The following is a 17,934-nucleotide window of genomic DNA, read 5'->3' as shown; positions in this document are numbered from 1 at the left end:
AGTGCAGTTCTGAATTCTTCTTCTAAATGTGTGACAGTCTTGTGATGCTACAGAACCATCATTTCCAGTCTTCTCTCATCTGGACCCACTAACTAAACCGTAGTTTTTTTCTTCCATTGTTGCTTTGGTTTTACTGTCCAGAACCCCAGAACTACTTTGATTCACCCTCTATGGGTCTGATTTACTAAAGGTTTGCACGTGTAAAAACGTGCACAAACTTGACTGCGCACGCAAAAACATGTTGAAGCTCATCTACTGACAGGACGCACCGAGGTTTGCGCCTTTCAAATGGACAAAATAGGTCACGCAACCCATTTAGCATGTTTGTCCTGGTGAATATACAAATATGAGCGCTTCTGCCGGAACACACAAAATTACTGGGAGGAGTAAATGCAGATATTTATTTAGTGTGTGCAATGTGATTTACCAATCCTGAAAGTGATTGTGGTGGATGATTTTGTGTCTATATTTAGGGAGTCTGAAAGGCAGGTTTTAACAGACACAGCTTCGCGCTGCACAACACACACACACACACACACACACACACACACACAAACAGCGCTGTCCACAGTGTTGTGACTGGACTCCTGAACCAGCAATAAGCGGATGTTTTTGTTTGTTTTTGTTTTTTGTTTTTTTTTAATCATGCCCACGGACTTAAAAGTTTTCGTTCACCATGCAAAGCAACATAAGAGAGAAGGTATTTATTTGACTAATCACACACTTCACCACTGATAAACAACAGAGAAATACCTATTCACCCCTCTGTGTGGAAAAAGAACAACTTCATATTTATGAGTGCTGGCATATCCCAGAGCAGTTTTTATAGCGCACTGTCTCCATGACAACAACCAGTAGCACACCAAAATCCTCATTTAATTCGGGCGGTCTCCAAGACTTTGACCTGTTGTCATTTGTGCAGGTAATCTGAGTTGATCAGCTGTGACACGCAAATCAATAGCACATGCATTTTTAGCACGAGCAAGCACATTAGCGCCCGTTATTTGCGATCTTAGTAAATCAGGCCCTATGTGTACACTGCAAAAATCTAAATCTTCCCAGGTGTATTTTTCTCATTTCTAGTCCCAGTATCTCATCACATTTAAATCGGACAGAATCACCTACAGAGGAACTTTTCAGTGAGATAGAAGAACTGATTTATAGACAATACCCGATACTGGTGTCGGTGCATCCCTACTGAATAAACATACAGACTTTAGCCCTCTGACCTTTTGACCTTTGCTCCATGCGCAGGTCTTTACCACCTATTCTAACGAGGACTACGACCGGCGTAACGATGACGTGGACCCCATGGCGGCGTCGGCCGAATACGAGCTGGAGAAAAGAGTGGAGAAGCTGGACCTGTTTCCTGTGGAGCTGGAGAAAGGTAAACACCGTCACACTTCCACACACGTTTGCAGTCATTGAGGAGAGTCGTCAAGCCTCTTATGTAACTACACACACACACACACACACACACACACACACACACACACACACACTGACAGGGTGTTGTTAGCGGACGTACACTGACTGTGTGCTTACAACTTCATTATCCCCTTAAGGGTCTAAAGTTAGCGCAGATTAGCCTAATTAGCAGCTAGTAATTTTGAACAGAATGGATTTGAACCTGCAACCATGTGTAAACTCTTCTCTCAGTACAGTGGAATGACCAGAAAAATGACCAGAAAAGCATGTGTGTTTCACTGTGTAAACATTCTGTCCTGCCTGGAAGACGTACAGGTAACGTTTGGGCAAAAAATGATGCTAAAAATGCACAAAGCAGTCGACTAATGTCCACAGTTTATTCCACACTGGAAAAAATTTAAAGCTTGCCAAGTGTATTTTTCTCATTTCTAGTCCAAATATCTCATCACTCTTAAAATGAGACAGAATCACCTAAAGAAGAACTTTACACTGAGATATAAGAACTGATTTATAGACAATAGATCTGGAAAATCTGACTTCAAGAAATCTTAACAAGATCATTTTCACTTGTTCCATTGGCAGATTTTTTTGCTTAATTCAAGATTTGTTTTTTGCTTAATTCAAGATGTTTTGCTTTATTCAAGATTTTTTTGTTTTGCTTAATTCAAGACATTTTGTGCGTAATTAAAGATTTTTTGCTTAATTCAAGATTTTTTGCCTAATTCAGGATGTTGTGCGTAATTTGAGATTTTTTTTTTGCTTAATTAAAGATTTTTTTTGCTTAATTCAAGATGTTTTTGCTTAATTAAAGATTTTTTTTGCCTAATTCAAGATTTTTTTGCCTAATTCAAGATTTTTTTTTGCCTAATTCAAGATGTTTTTGCTTAATTAAATTTTTTTTTTTTGCCTAATTCAAGATTTTTTTGCCTAATTCAAGATTTTTTGCTTAATTCAAGATTTTTTTTGCTTAAGTCAAGATTTTTTGCTTAATTCAAGATTTTTTTGCTTAATTCATGATTTTTTTGCCTAATTCAAGATGTTGTGCTTAATTCGAGATTTTTTTTTTTTTGCTTAATTAAAGATTTTTTTTGCTTAATTCAAGATGTTTTTGCTTAAAGATTTTTTTTTGCCTAATTCAAGATTTTTTTGCTTAATTCATGATTTTTTTTGCCTAATTCAAGATGTTGTGCTTAATTCGAGATTTTTTTTTTTTGCTTAATTAAAGATTTTTTTTGCTTAATTCAAGATGTTTTTGCTTAAAGATTTTTTTTTGCCTAATTCAAGATTTTTTTTGCTTAAGTCAAGATGTTTTTGCTTAATTCAAGATTTTTTGCGCCTAATTCAAGATTTTTTTTTGCCTAATTCAAGATTTTTTGCTTAATTCAAGATTTTTTTTTTGCTTAAGTCAAGATTTTTTGCTTAATTCAAGATTTTTTTGCTTAATTCAAGATTTTTTTTGCTTAATTACCTCCACCAAGGAGGTTATGTTTTTGCTGGCGTTGGTTTGTTTGTCTGTCTGTCCGTGTGCAAGATAACTCAAAAAGTTATATACGAATTTGGATGAAAATTTCAGGAAATGTTGATACTGACACAAGGAACAAATGATTAAATTTTGGTGGGGTGGGTGGGTCTGGAAAATCTGATTTCAAGAAATCTGACCAAGATAATTTTAACTCATTCCATTGGCAGATTTTTTTTTTATTTTTTATTTTTTGCTTAATTCAAGCAAAAACATCTTGTATTATTTTGTTTCACTTGCTTTTAAAGGGGCATTTTTTCCTGTGCACTGAAAAATATGACAAGTTGATCTTATTTAATTGAATCTTAAAAACGATTGCACTCAGAAAAGGTACATAAACATGATCATTAGTCTGAAGTTCAGTTTACTTCACATCTACTTGTTAAGTTTATTTAATTCACTTAAAAAATATCAAGTATAATTGAATTGATCTTTCTAAGTGTTAGCAACTTAAATAACTGAAGAAAGCACAACAAAGAAGGATTAGTTTTAAAAGTATTTTTTATTCAAACAAAATCCCGTATCAGTTACACACAGATGGAAGCAGTACATGGACAGTTTTATGCAGTTAGACAAAAACAGAGGTAGAAAAGGAAGTGAAGGGAAGAGGACTTTTAAATAGGTTTAATTTAACTTGGAATGGATCTGTATTTAGCTTTGGGTTTTTCTTTTTCACAAGACGCTGTCATCATGAAAGATGAAAGAGGAAGGCCTTCCCCCAGGGAGAGGCCGAAAGGCTGAGAAGAAGGAGGATTTCCACACTAGAATGAGCAAGACCACGCTGACTCATGTTTCAAAATGGTCGCTCCTAGAACAGGTGTTCTGCCTGATTCCACCTTCAACCACGTCTTGAATTAAGCAAAAAAAATCTTGAATTCAGCAAAAAAATCTTGAATTAGGCAAACAATCTTGAATTAAGTAAAAAAAAAAAATGTTGAATTAAGCAAAAAAAATGTTGAATTAAGCAAAAAAAATCTTGAATTAAGCCAAAAAAATCTTGAATTAAGCAGAAAAAATCTTGAATTAAGCCAAAAAAATCTTGAATTAAGCAGAAAAATGTTGAATTAAGCTAAACGTCTTGAATTAAGCAAAAAATATTGAACTCAGCAAAAAAAAAATCTTGAATCAAGAAAAAAAAAATCTTGAATTAAGCAGGAAAAACATCAAATTAAGTTAAAAAAAAAAACCATCTTGAATTAAGCAAAAAATATTTTGAATTAAGCAAAAAAAATCTTGAATTAGGCAAAAAAAAAATCTCAAATTAGGCAAAAAAAATCTTGAATTAAGCAAAAAAAAATTTTAATTAAGAAAAAAACATCTTGAATTAAGCAAAAAAGATCTTGAAATAAGCAAAAATTCTTGAATTAAGCAAAAAATCTTGAATTAAGCAAAAAAAATCTTGAAATAAGCAAAAATTCTTGAATTAAGCAAAAAAATCTGCCAATGGAACAAGTGAAAATGATCTTGGTCAGATTTGTTGAACTCAGATTTTCCAGATCTATTGTCTATAAATCAGTTCTTCTATCTCACTGAAAAGTTCCTCTGTAGGTGATTGTCTGATTTTAAGTGTGATGAGATATTTGGACTAGAAATGAGAAGAATACACTTGGTAAGATTTAGATTTTGTCATTGTGTTACGTGTTAAACTACATCTCTTGTGTGTTTCCCCCACTGGTGACGTATGGTATTACATCCAGCGCTGTGTTGCATTTAAAAAAAAAAAAAAACATTTTGAGACACAAGCACGCATCATGGTGGCCAATGCGTCTCGATGCTTTTGCGTGTGCGTTTGTGTGTGCGTGCCCGTGCACTGGTCACATTCTGTCCATGTTTGTGTGTGTTTTTCCCAGACAGCGACGGTCTGGGCATCAGTATCATCGGTATGGGCGCAGGAGCTGATATGGGACTGGAGAAACTGGGAATCTTCGTCAAGACGGTGACTGAGGGCGGAGCCGCACAGAGAGACGGCAGGTACACGGCCCACCTGTTCACTGAGACAAACACCCAGAACACTGAGAAAGCACACAAATGATGCAAACTGAACATGTTTGATAAAAACACAAACAACTTCAGATGAATCCAGGGACGTGTTTGGTGAAGGTTTAGCACTGATAACCTGGTTTTTAGGTACGCAGAAATGGTTTCAAGGAAAAATGACGAAAAAAAAAAGCAAAAACTCACCTGACAAAAGTACAGCTCCAATACAGAGTTTATGTAATAATTGTATGTTAACTTTAATTTATTGTGTGTTTATTGTTAACTAACTTCTTCTAGCTGTCGTCAGAAGAGATGATGGGAAACTGCTAGCATTCCCCTGCACATAGAAATAAACCATATCACCAAAGAATTTACCAGAAAAAACTACAATATTATGTTTTTAACCCATAAAGACCCAAACATCCAGTTACTGATGTAAACTGTTTCATACCTGATGATCCATTAATCCTGTCAATACATGTAAATACATTAATTCAGCATCAAAACCCATGGAGTTGGATCAATGACAGTGGATGGAAACACTGGGTTTATTTATATTAATAAATAAAAATCAACAAAAAAGTTACAAAACAATAAATACTGTGAAGAAAATAAGCAAAAAATGTACAAATATGTAAATAACAAAGAATAAAATAAGCAACAAAATGAATAATAAGAGCAACAGTAATTAGTGTAATGAACAAATATTAATAATTCAATGAAATAATGAGTAACATGAACAAAATATTCCACAAACTGAACTAAATTGAAGAAAAAAAATTTCAAAATTACTAAAGTTGATTAAAAAATGTAAACATTGATTCACCAGTAAAACCTATTGAGTTGGATCAGTGACAGTGGATGGACACACTGGGTTTATTTATATTGATAAGTAAAATCAACAATAAAATTACAAAATAATAAATTTCATGAACAAAATAAGCAAAAAATTTACAAGGATGTAAATGAAAACGAATAAAATAAGCAACAAAATGAATAAAAATAGCAAAAGTAATTAGTATAATGAACAAAAATTAATAATTCAACCAAATAATAAGTAACATGAACAAAATAAGCCACAAACTGAACTAAATTGAAGGGAAAAAAAATCCAAAATTACTAAAATTAATTTTAAAAATTTAACTATTGATTCACCAGTCAAACCCATGGAGTTGGATCAATGGCAGTGGATGGACACACGGGGTTTGTTTATATTAATAAATAAAAATTAATCAAAAAAATTACAAAATAATAAATAAAGTGAACAAAATAAGCGAAAAATTTATAAGAATGTAAATAAAAACAAATAAAATAAGCAACAAAGTAAACAAAAAGAGCATAAGTAATTACTATAATGAACAAATATTAATAATTCAATCAAATAATAAGTAACATGAACAAAATAAGCCACAAACTGAACTAAATTGAAAAAAAAAAAAAAATCCAAAATTAATAAAATTAATAAAACAACAGTGATTCTCCAGTCAAACCCATGAGTTGGATCAGTGACAGTGGATGGACACTCTGGGTTTATGTTCAGTTTATAATATATTTTGCTGATAAAGTCACTTTTTCTTCAGTTTTCTGTATTTTTGATATAATTACCCACAACTTTAGTCTGAGCTTTTATGAACATCTACAGTCGTGGAAAAAATTATTAGACCATCAAAAGTCATAAAAACAATGGTTATGCAATCCAGTCCGAACTCCTGTGTCATGTGACCACACCATGTAGTCATAGAAACTGATGGAAGAACTGAAGTCATTTTGTTTTTTATCCAGAAAACATGTTAAATGCATAGATATCAGCTCTGAAATGAAACTACTATGAGTTATTTTTGTTGGTATCATGATATTTGTCCAAACAGATGCACCTTTAGTTGGACCAGGCATTAAAATAAACAAGAAACTGAAGAAAACAACAGGTGGTCTAATCATTTTTTCCACAACTGTACATGATCAGTAAATTAAATATAGGAAAACATGATTTTCACTGGACAAAAAAACCAAATACAGAGAATAATATTAAAATAAATGGTGATAAACCACTTAAAGGTGAAATACAGGGAAAACTTCATGTGGGAACTGTAATAGAAGTAAGTCTGGGTCTTTAAGGGTTAATGGTGTTACTAAGTTTTAACTATGTGTTAGCGAACAGAAGCTAAAAACAATAATAAGATGACTGGTTGTGAAAGTCCTGAGTGTGTGTGGTAAACCAACGCTGTAGTCACATGGTTTATCTCAAAGAGGAAAACAAACGGACTTCACAAAACATTCAAATATGAGCCTCAACTCTAATTCAGGTCAAATGTAGCTGATGATGTAGAGCAGGGGTTCCAAACATGTGGTCCGGGGCCCAAAAGCGGTCCGCCAAAGGTTCCAATGTGGCCCCTGGGATGTTTTTACAAAGTCAAAAATTCCACAGTTTTGAATTGAATTAAGCAAAAAAATGAATAAATAAAAACTTAGTTTGAATTAAGGAAAACATGTTGAATTAAGACAAAAAAAAAAAAAAAATCAATTAAGTAAAAAAAAAAAAATCTTGAATTAAGCAAAAAAAGTATCCTGAATTAAGCAGAAAATCTTGAATTAAGCAAAAATCTCGAATTAAGCAAAAAATCTTGAATTAAACAAAAAAAACCTCAAATTAAGCAAAAAAAATCTTGAATTAAGCAAAAAAAATCTTGAATTAAGCAAAAAATCTTGAATTAAGCAAAAAATCTTGAATTACACAAAAAATATCTTGACTTCAGCAAACAATCTTGAATTAAGCAAAAAAAAAAAATCTTAAATTAAGCAAAAAATCTTGAATTACACAAAAAATATCTTGAATTAAGCAAAAAATCTTGAATTAAGCAAAAAAAATGTTGAATTAAGCAAAAAAATCTTGGATTAAGCAAAAAAAAATCTTGAATTAAGCAAAAAATCTTGAATTAACAACTTCAAATTTTTGTTTGTTTTAGTGCAAAAAACCCCCATTAAATTATGAAAATACTGACATTTATAAACTATCCTGTAACAAAAAAATGTGAAACACCTGAACAAATATGAACAACCTGAAATGTCTAAAGAAAATTCAACAGTTTGAACTCTTTTCTGCCTGTTCCTCAGTGTTTAGTGTCTGTGTAGATCTGATCCAGAATGCACATGGACTAATGAGAAGTGGAGGCAGAATATTGTTAAAATTGCACGTATTTTTCTGAAGAAATTTCAGTTTTTTCAGGTTATTCACATCTTTTTTGTTTGGATAGTTTATAAAAGTAAGTTGTTTTTTTTTTCTTTACCCTAAAACAAACACAAAAATTCAGAGTTGTAACATATGCATTGTGTTGTCCTGGTGTGTGTGTGTGTGTGTGTGTGTGTGTGTGTGTGTGTGTGTGTGTGTGTGTGTCTTTAGGATCCAGGTGAATGACCTGATAGTGGAGGTGGATGGGACCAGCCTGGTGGGCGTCACTCAGAGCTTCGCTGCCTCCGTCCTCAGAAACACCTCCGGCACCGTCAGGTCTGGGACGCACACACACTGTCCTGCATATCCTGTCTTCACTGGGTTTTCTGCAGAAAACGTTTTTTTCATTTCATTTTACTTGTTTATTTAGACAGGGACAATGCACAACATACATGCACCTTAAACAGGACAGATGGAGTGGACCAGGCTGGAGCACTAGAGCTAAAGTCCACCTGTGGTCACTGTGCAGGCGGATGTTATCATTAAAAAACAGACATTAAAGGTCATCACACTGAAAGTAAGACAGAGTCATCTACAGAGGAACTGTTCAGTCAGATAGAAGAACGGATTTATAGACAATAGAGCTGGAAACAAGTCTGATTCAACAAGTCTGACCAAGATCATTTCCACTTGTTCCACTGGCAGATTTTGTTTTGCTTAATTCAAGATTTTTTGTTTAATTCAAGATTTTTGGCTTACTTTAAGATTTTTTGGCATAATTCAATTTTTTTTTTTTTTTTGCTTAATTCAAGATTTTTTGCTCAAGACCTGGTACTGGTGAAGAATTGGTACTAGCTCAAGATTTCCTTGCTTAATTCAAGATGTTTTTTTCTTAATTCATGAATTTTTTTTTTTTTTGCTTAATTTAAGATTTTTTGCTTAATTTAAGATTTTTTGCTTAATTCAAGCATTCAAAATGACTAATATCTCCCAAAATATTGTTTTCACTAGTCTGTTCCTTTTCAAAAATCCATTGAATTAAGCAAAACAAACTGCCAATGGAACAAGTGGAAATTATCATGGTAAGATTTCTTGAAATCAGATTTTCCAGATCTATAGTCTAACAGTCAGTTCTTATATCTCACTCTTGAATCTTGAATTAAGCAAAAAATCTTGAACTAGAAAAGCACTCAGAGAGCGCAGACCTCTGCTAAGGCAGATCAGTCCCCCCCCCCCCCCCCAATCACCACCAAGATTTAATCATTTGTTCCTTGTGCCAGTTTTAACATTTCCTGAAATTTTCATCCAAACCTGTCCATAACTTTTTCAGTTGTCTTGCACACACACACACAGACAAACAAACAAACTAACACCGGCAAAAATATAACCTCCTTGGTGGAGATAATTAAGCAAAAGAAATCTTGAATTAAAGGTGTCATATGTAGGACTGTGGCCCAAACTGGTGCTGCAGTCACATTCAAATACTGGAGAGCCTGGTATCCTCTGCCCCCCCCTCCAGACTGGGGGTGGACACATCCAGCATGAGCGTCTACTACGGGTGTTTCCACTAATCCACCACACCAGAGATTTAATACAAAAAACATCACCAGACTGATTCTACATCAGTCTGGTATAGAATAGAACCAGTCTGATATAGAACAGAACCAGTCTGATATAGAATAGAACCAGTCTAATATAGAACAGAACCAGTCTGATATAGAACAGAACCAGTCTGATATAGAATAGAACCAGTCTGATATAGAATAGAACCAGTCTGATATAGAATAGAACCAGTCTAATATAGAACAGAACCAGTCTGATATAGAACAGAACCAGTCTAATATAGAACAGAACCAGTCTGATATAGAACAGAACCAGTCTGATATAGAACAGAACCAGTCTAATGTAGAATAGAACCAGTCTGATATAGAACAGAACCAGTCTGATATAGAACAGAACCAGTCTGATATAGAACAGAACCAGTCTGATATAGAATAGAACCAGTCTGATATAGAACAGAACCAGTCTAATATAGAACAGAACCAGTCTGATATAGAACAGAACCAGTCTAATATAGAACAGAACCAGTCTGATATAGAACAGAACCAGTCTAATATAGAACAGAACCAGTCTGATATAGAACAGAACCAGTCTGATATAGAATAGAACCAGTCTGATATAGAACAGAACCAGTCTAATATAGAACAGAACCAGTCTGATATAGAACAGAACCAGTCTGATATAGAACAGAACCAGTCTAATGTAGAATAGAACCAGTCTGATATAGAACAGAACCAGTCTAATATAGAACAGAACCAGTCTGATATAGAACAGAACCAGTCTGATATAGAATAGAACCAGTCTAATATAGAACAGAACCAGTCTAATGTAGAATAGAACCAGTCTGATATAGAACAGAACCAGTCTGATATAGAATAGAACCAGTCTAATATAGAACAGAACCAGTCTGATATAGAACAGAACCAGTCTAATATAGAACAGAACCAGTCTAATATAGAACAGAACCAGTCTAATATAGAATAGAACCAGTCTAATATAGAATAGAACCAGTCTAATATAGAACAGAACCAGTCTGATATAGAATAGAACCAGTCTAATATAGAACAGAACCAGTCTGATATAGAACAGAACCAGTCTGATATAGAATAGAACCAGTCTGATATAGAATAGAACCAGTCTAATATAGAACAGAACCAGTCTAATATAGAACAGAACCAGTCTGATATAGAACAGAACCAGTCTAATATAGAATAGAACCAGTCTGATATAGAACAGAACCAGTCTGATATAGAACAGAACCAGTCTGATATAGAACAGAACCAGTCTAATATAGAACAGAACCAGTCTGATATAGAACAGAACCAGTCTAATATAGAATAGAACCAGCCTGATATAGAACAGAACCAGTCTGATATAGAACAGAACCAGTCTAATATAGAACAGAACCAGTCTGATATAGAACAGAACCAGTCTAATATAGAATAGAACCAGTCTGATATAGAACAGAACCAGTCTGATATAGAACAGAACCAGTCTAATATAGAACAGAACCAGTCTGATATAGAACAGAACCAGTCTAATATAGAACAGAACCAGTCTAATATAGAATAGAACCAGTCTAATATAGAATAGAACCAGTCTGATATAGAACAGAACCAGTCTGATATAGAATAGAACCAGTCTGATATAGAACAGAACCAGTCTGATATAGAACAGAACCAGTCTGATATAGAACAGAACCAGTCTAATATAGAATAGAACCAGTCTGATATAGAACAGAACCAGTCTGATATAGAATAGAACCAGTCTGATATAGAACAGAACCAGTCTGATATAGAACAGAACCAGTCTGATATAGAATAGAACCAGTCTGATATAGAACAGAACCAGTCTGATATAGAACAGAACCAGTCTGACATAGAACAGAACCAGTCTGATATAGAACAGAACAGGACAAACGTCCTGTCCACTCAAATGAAAGTTTGTGAAGATTCAGGAGATAGAGAAAGTCCCGGTGAGTCCCAGAGAGTCACCAGTCCCGGACTGGCAGTTTCTTCACCAGTACCAGGTCTGTTCACCAGGACCAGGTGCACAGACCACCGGTCTGGGACCGGGTGCAGACGGCGGTCCCGGCTCTCAGTGGTTCTTCCGGTGGTCAGACTAAGGCAGAGCCGGCGTCGGTCTTCTAATTCTTCTCCTCTTTCAGTCGTCTGTTTGTAAATCATCTCCTTGTTTCTTTTCTCTCTTTGTCTGTTTGTCGTATTTGTTCATAATCCCTTTAGTCCTTCTGGGTTTCTTCAGCTCAGACTTTTGTGCTCATAAATGTTCAGCTGCAGCTCAGTGGAACTGCCAACCTGGATGAACAAAGGTACTGACTCTGTGATTGGCAGACAGGTGATGGGCGGAGCCTCAGACCAAAACACACAGTGACATCCTAAACATCATTAGGGGGCTGACACTGAGCTTTAAATGTGAATCTTCTGTCTGGACTACTACTGTCAGTGAGATCAGGATGGAAATGAACAGGATTCCTTCATGTCTGGGACAGTCAAGGCCATTTTAGAACGACTGAGAACAGAATTCACACAGACTGCACCTTTAAGACAAAAAAAAATCTTGAATTAAGCAAAAAAAAAAAAAAAATCTGCCAATGGAACAAGTGGAAATTATCTTGGTATAATTTCTTGAAATCAGATTTTCCAGACCTATTGTCTATAAATCAGTTCTTCTATCTCACTGAAAAGTTCTTCTGTAGGTGATTCTGTCTGATTTTAAGTCTGATGAAATATTCGGACCAGAAATGAGAAAAATACACGTGGTCAGATTTAGATTTTTTTCCAGTGTGGTTCGTGTGTGGTTTATCGTTGACTTGTCTGGCTGTTTTTCCAGGTTTACGATTGGCCGAGAGAAGCCAGGTGAGCAGAGTGAGGTGGCTCAGCTGATCCAGCAGACTCTGGAACAGGAGAGGTGGCAGAGAGAGATGATGGAGCAGAGATACAAGCAGTACATGGACGAGGACGAGGAGGTACCTGCGCACATGTGAACACATCCACAGAACCACACAAAGTCCACATCCACAGAACCACACAAAGTCCACATCCACAGAACCACACAAAGTCCACATCCACAGAACCACACAAAGTCCACATCCACAGAACCACACAAAGTCCACATCCACAGAACCACAGAAAGGCCACATCCACAGAACCACACAAAGTCCACATCCACAGAACCACAGAAAGTCCACATCCACAGAACCACAGAAAGGCCACATCCACAGAACCACAGAAAGTCCACATCCACAGAACCACAGAAAGTCCACATCCACAGAACCACACAAAGTCCACATCCACAGAACCACAGAAAGGCCACATCCACAGAACCACACAAAGTCCACATCCACAGAACCACAGAAAGGCCACATCCACAGAACCACAGAAAGTCCACATCCACAGAACCACACAAAGTCCACATCCACAGAACCACAGAAAGGCCACATCCACAGAACCACAGAAAGGCCACATCCACAGAACCACAGAAAGGCCACATCCACAGAACCATAGAACCACAGAAAGTCCACATCCACAGAACCACACAAAGTCCACATCCACAGAACCACAGAAAGGCCACATCCACAGAACCACAGAAAGGCCACATCCACAGAACCGTAGAAAGTCCACATCCACAGAACCACAGAAAGTCCACATCCACAGAACCATAGAAAGTCCACATCCACAGAACCACAGAAAAAGTCAGGGTTGAGCTGCACTAGAACAGCCCCATGAACAGATGGAAAGACAAAAGGACACTAGTGTGAGGTTACAGTGTGTATTCAGTGTGTGTGTCTGTGTGTGTGTGCGTGTGCGTGTGTGTGTGCGTGTGTGTGTGTGTGTGTGTGTGTGCGTGTGTGTGTGTGTTTATAACAAAATGTCCGTGTATGTGCCACCACATGGTCTGTCAGATGGAAACATAGCCCACTGTCTCCACCTAGTGGTCAGACCATGATCATATTTAGGCCAGTGACTGAAAACCTCGTCTGAACATTAATTACAACTAATTACAGTTCTGGAATATTTAAAACATGAGGAAACATTTTCCAGAAAGTTAATGATTAGAATTCTGTGTCATTCTTTTTCTTTTTTTTATTTGAGTTTAGTTTATTTCGAATATGCAACAAGACAAAGTACTCTTACTTACGCTGCGTTCCAGGTGTTTTTTGAGCCCGTAAGTCACGACTTCAAACCACGACTCACGACTTTGTAACGTTCCAGACAAGTCACACCAAACTGCCTGAACGCAAGGAATTGTGGGAGTTAGATGTAAACAAACCAGCATGTCGGACCATACGTTATATTCATTTACAATCATTTCTATCACCGAAGGTTTTTGTTCTTCGCTTATTTGAGGGAAACAGAGGAGGAAGAATGGTGCATAAGGAAAGAGAAGCTGTTCTACCTTTTATGTCATTTGTATATTTGGATTTGTATTTGGTAGGCCTGTAACGGTACACAAAATTTTTGGTTCTGTACAATTTTCAGTTTTCAAAGCCACGGTTTGGTTTTTTTCGGTTCGGTACGGGAAGAAAGAAAACCCCTCAAAATATCTTTAATGCATTCATGAATTTTTAACATTTTTCCACAGATTTTTGGAGACAACAGAATTTAGAAAAACAGGAATAATATAATTCTGCTGCTATAAATCAAATAGCAAACTAGAAGCACTCGGAGAGCGCAGACCTCCGCCAAGGCTGATCAGTGGCCCCCCCCGTGGGCCCCCCCACCCCCGATCACCACCAAAATTTAATCATTTCTTCCTTATCCCATTTCCAACAAACCCTGAAAATTTCATCCAAATCTGTCCATAACTTTTTGAGTTATGTTGCACACTAACGGACAGACAAACAAACAAACAAACAAACCCTGGCAAAAACATAACCTCCTTGGCGGAGGTAATAAAATATTACTAAATGTATTTTAAACATCAGTATTGCACTTTTCCCTGAAAGGGAGTTTTGAACAAACAACAAAAATCTAATCACAGTTCTGTCAGTTCACATTCTGCAGAAAAATAACAAAAAAAAAATTCCACATAAAGTGCAACATTAAGAAGAGGTCAAACTGGTATTCTGTTTAAACAAACTGAAGAGAAACACTGACAAATAAATTAACCTAATTATTTATTTTAGGACAGAGAACAAACTGTTTAGGACACTTTGTGTACTTCTGTGTGTGTGTGTGTGTGTGTGTGTGTGTGTGTGTGTGTGTGTGCATGTGTGCAGGGTGTGACTTGTCAAAAACACAGAGGGGTTTTTTGTTTTTGTTTTTTTTTGTCGGAGGCGCATGGGGGGGGGGGGGGGTACGTGGGGGTTCGGTCCATAACTAACGTAACTAACGCCAGCGTGAAACGAAAGTGAAACTTTACATCCTTTCAGCTCCTTTCCAACTTCCACCTCCCGGGTTCTATTTCTCTATTATACAGTGTGTGTGTGTGTGTGTGTGTGTGTGTGTGTGTGTGTGTGTGTGTGTGTGTGTGTGTGTGTGTGTGTGTGTGAGAGAGAGAGAGAGAGAGAGAGTGAGACAGAGCTAGTGTCAGTGTTGTAGAACTACCGTAGTTCACAGGCGGCAAACAACGTCCGTCTTCTCTTTCCTGGTTGTTGTCTTTCACCTGAACCTGTACTGATCCAAACTGGACTGGACTGATGGTGGAGGGTCTTCAGTCTCTTCCCTTCAGGTTCACATCATATTTGTTGGGTTTTTTTAACCTTATGGAAGCAGCTATTTCATATTTCAAGTCATTGTGCGCTAGTTCCATATGTCTGTGTGGAACTTGCGCGGATTTAAAGTTCCGCATCGAACAACGTCTTTCATTCCTTTTTCTTTTTCTCCTCATACTGTGCCGTTTGGGTACAGCTGTGTACCGAACTGAACAGGTGTGTACCCAAACGGTTCGGTACATGTACCGTTACAGGCCTAGTATTTGGTATTCATTTATTCTTGCACTCCATGGACTGAAAACCAGCTAACGCTAGAGCAGCTGCTGATTATACAGAACACTTGCAGATAAATATCGTTAGGGTAATACCTTATTTTAATAAACAGTCTGCATTAACACCACATCCATGGGGGTCACCATTGCTGTGTGACATCAGAACTCGTAACTGGGAGTGCATCGATCTAGTACGAGTTCACGGGAGGGAAGTGCATTTTGACCGGTAGAAGGATGGAAAAACCCGAGTTACAGGGTGGACTGGAACACAGCATTAGTCCTTAGAAATACAATAGGTAGTAAGAAGTCATAGAAGAAAACAAAACAACAAAACTTATACATATACATGACTTTATTTGCACATTCAAAAAGGAGTGGAAGTAGAACTTATTCAATCCCAGCCCTTCTCCACACAACAGTCTGTCCTTTAACTTCTATCAGCAGAATATATGAAAAGTCCAGTCCCTCAGATCTGCTGTAAGTAAGTAACCTCATTTATCATCCTCATATACACATCCATATTGACCTACCAGAGAAACAAATAAATAAGTACATAAGTCTTTGAAGGCAACACCAATGAATACACAATAAACAATAACACAAGGTAAACAACAACAGCAATCAAACAAAACATAAAAATCAACAAACACCAAAAAAAAAAAACAAGGAACAAACAAAATCAGACCAGACAGAATATTAATGTAACAAAAGTATTTGGATCCATTCATGGTCTGAACCACTTTATCCTCTAGAGGGTCCTGGGGGTGGAGCCTGTCCCAGCTACTTATGGGTGAAGGCGGAGTTCCCCCTGGACATGTCACCAGTTCATCACAGATCACATAAACAGACCGACTACCAACCACTGTCACATTCACACCTAAAGACAAATACAGTTTAGGAAAAAAGTATTAGACCACCCCTTGTTTTCTGCAGTTTCTGTTCATTTTACTGCCAGGTCCAAATAAAGGTCCATTTGTTTGGACAAATATAATGGTACCAACAAAAATAGTTCATAATAGTTTAATTTCAGAGCTGATATCTATCCATTTAACATGTTTTCTTGATATTAACCAAAATCACTTCAGTTGGTCTGCTCAAATGTGGACAGAAAACCCATAGCTGGGTCTTAGAAGGATACACAATATTACATCAAAGTAGGAAAAAAAAAGTCACATTTCACAAAATATTTTACATTTTCAATATATAGATACAAATATAAGTAAAAAAAAAAAAAAAAAAAAATAATCATCATCATCATCATCATCATCATAATAATAACCATAATAATAATCATAATAATAATAACAATAATAATAATAATAACGAAAATAAATAACTAAATCAGAATAGAAAGCTTGAGGTGTAAAAATAAAAATTATATAAATTAAATGAGATTATATATTTGACACAGTCTTTTTATTTTACTTGCTTAAGCATTTACTATGTTCTTCAAATTATTTAAATGTTTGAAAAAAAGTGCTTTTAAAACAATATTAGGATGCTGGTGTGCAGCAATAAAACAAAAAACTTTTTTTTAATTGAACAATGAAGAATTGAACAGTATGTATACACAATATTACATCGAAGTAGGATAAAAAAAAGTCACATTTCACAAAATATTTCACATTTTAAATATATAGATACAAATGTAAGTAAAATAATAATAATAATAATAATAATAATAATAATAATAATAACAAAAATAAATGAAAAAAATAAAAAAAGCTCGAGGTATAAAAATAGAAATTAGATAAATTAGATAAGATTATATATTTGACACAGTCTTTTTATTTTATGTGCTGAAGAGTTTATTATATTCTTCAAATTATCTAAATAGTTGGAAAAAGTGCTTTAAAAACAATAATATTAGGAGGCTGGTGTGCAGCAATAAAACAAAAACTTTTTTTTATTATTGAACAATGAACAATTGAACAGTCTGTATACACAATGTTACATCAAAGTAGGATAAAAAAAAAAATAATAATAATAATAACTAAAAAAAAATCAATCAGTCAATCAAAGTAAAAAGCTTTAGGTATAAAAATAAAATTATATAAATTAAATAAGATTATATATTTGACACAGTCTTTTTATTTTATGTGCTGAAGCGTTTACTATGTTCTTCAAATTATCGAAATAGTTTGAAAAAAGTGCTTTAAAACCATAACATTAGGACGCTGGTGTGCAGCAGTAAAACAAAAGCTGGTATATGTTCCTGAGTGCAGGATGAGTCATCGAAAACCTAAAAACACTGTATTAGAAGTAGCGGCGGCTTCATGCTCTGAACGTCGTGGACTGTGTATTTCCCAAAGTGCAGCTCTTTTATTAGACTGTCCAT

At 35.6% G+C, this 17,934-nt stretch overlaps 1 protein-coding gene across 6 annotated transcripts in view; it reads left to right on the top strand.

Annotated features, from left to right (window-relative positions):
• LOC115423968 (neurabin-2-like) overlaps positions 1–17,934 on the top strand; it is a 91,888-nt gene that overhangs the window by 61,278 nt on the left and 12,676 nt on the right. For all 6 annotated transcript variants that reach the window (XM_030141019.1, XM_030141020.1, XM_030141021.1 and 3 more), the window contains 4 exons: positions 1,255–1,387; positions 4,798–4,918; positions 8,322–8,426; positions 12,501–12,636. In XM_030141019.1, coding sequence (XP_029996879.1) covers positions 1,255–1,387; positions 4,798–4,918; positions 8,322–8,426; positions 12,501–12,636 — 495 coding nt within the window. The remainder of the gene's footprint in view (positions 1–1,254; positions 1,388–4,797; positions 4,919–8,321; positions 8,427–12,500; positions 12,637–17,934) is intronic.

Source organism: Sphaeramia orbicularis, chromosome 8 (assembly GCF_902148855.1).
Source record: "Sphaeramia orbicularis chromosome 8, fSphaOr1.1, whole genome shotgun sequence".
NCBI classification, from domain to species: Eukaryota; Metazoa; Chordata; class Actinopteri; order Kurtiformes; family Apogonidae; genus Sphaeramia; species Sphaeramia orbicularis.
Note: the sequence above shows the minus strand (reverse complement) of the source record. Positions and strands in the feature narration are given on the sequence as shown.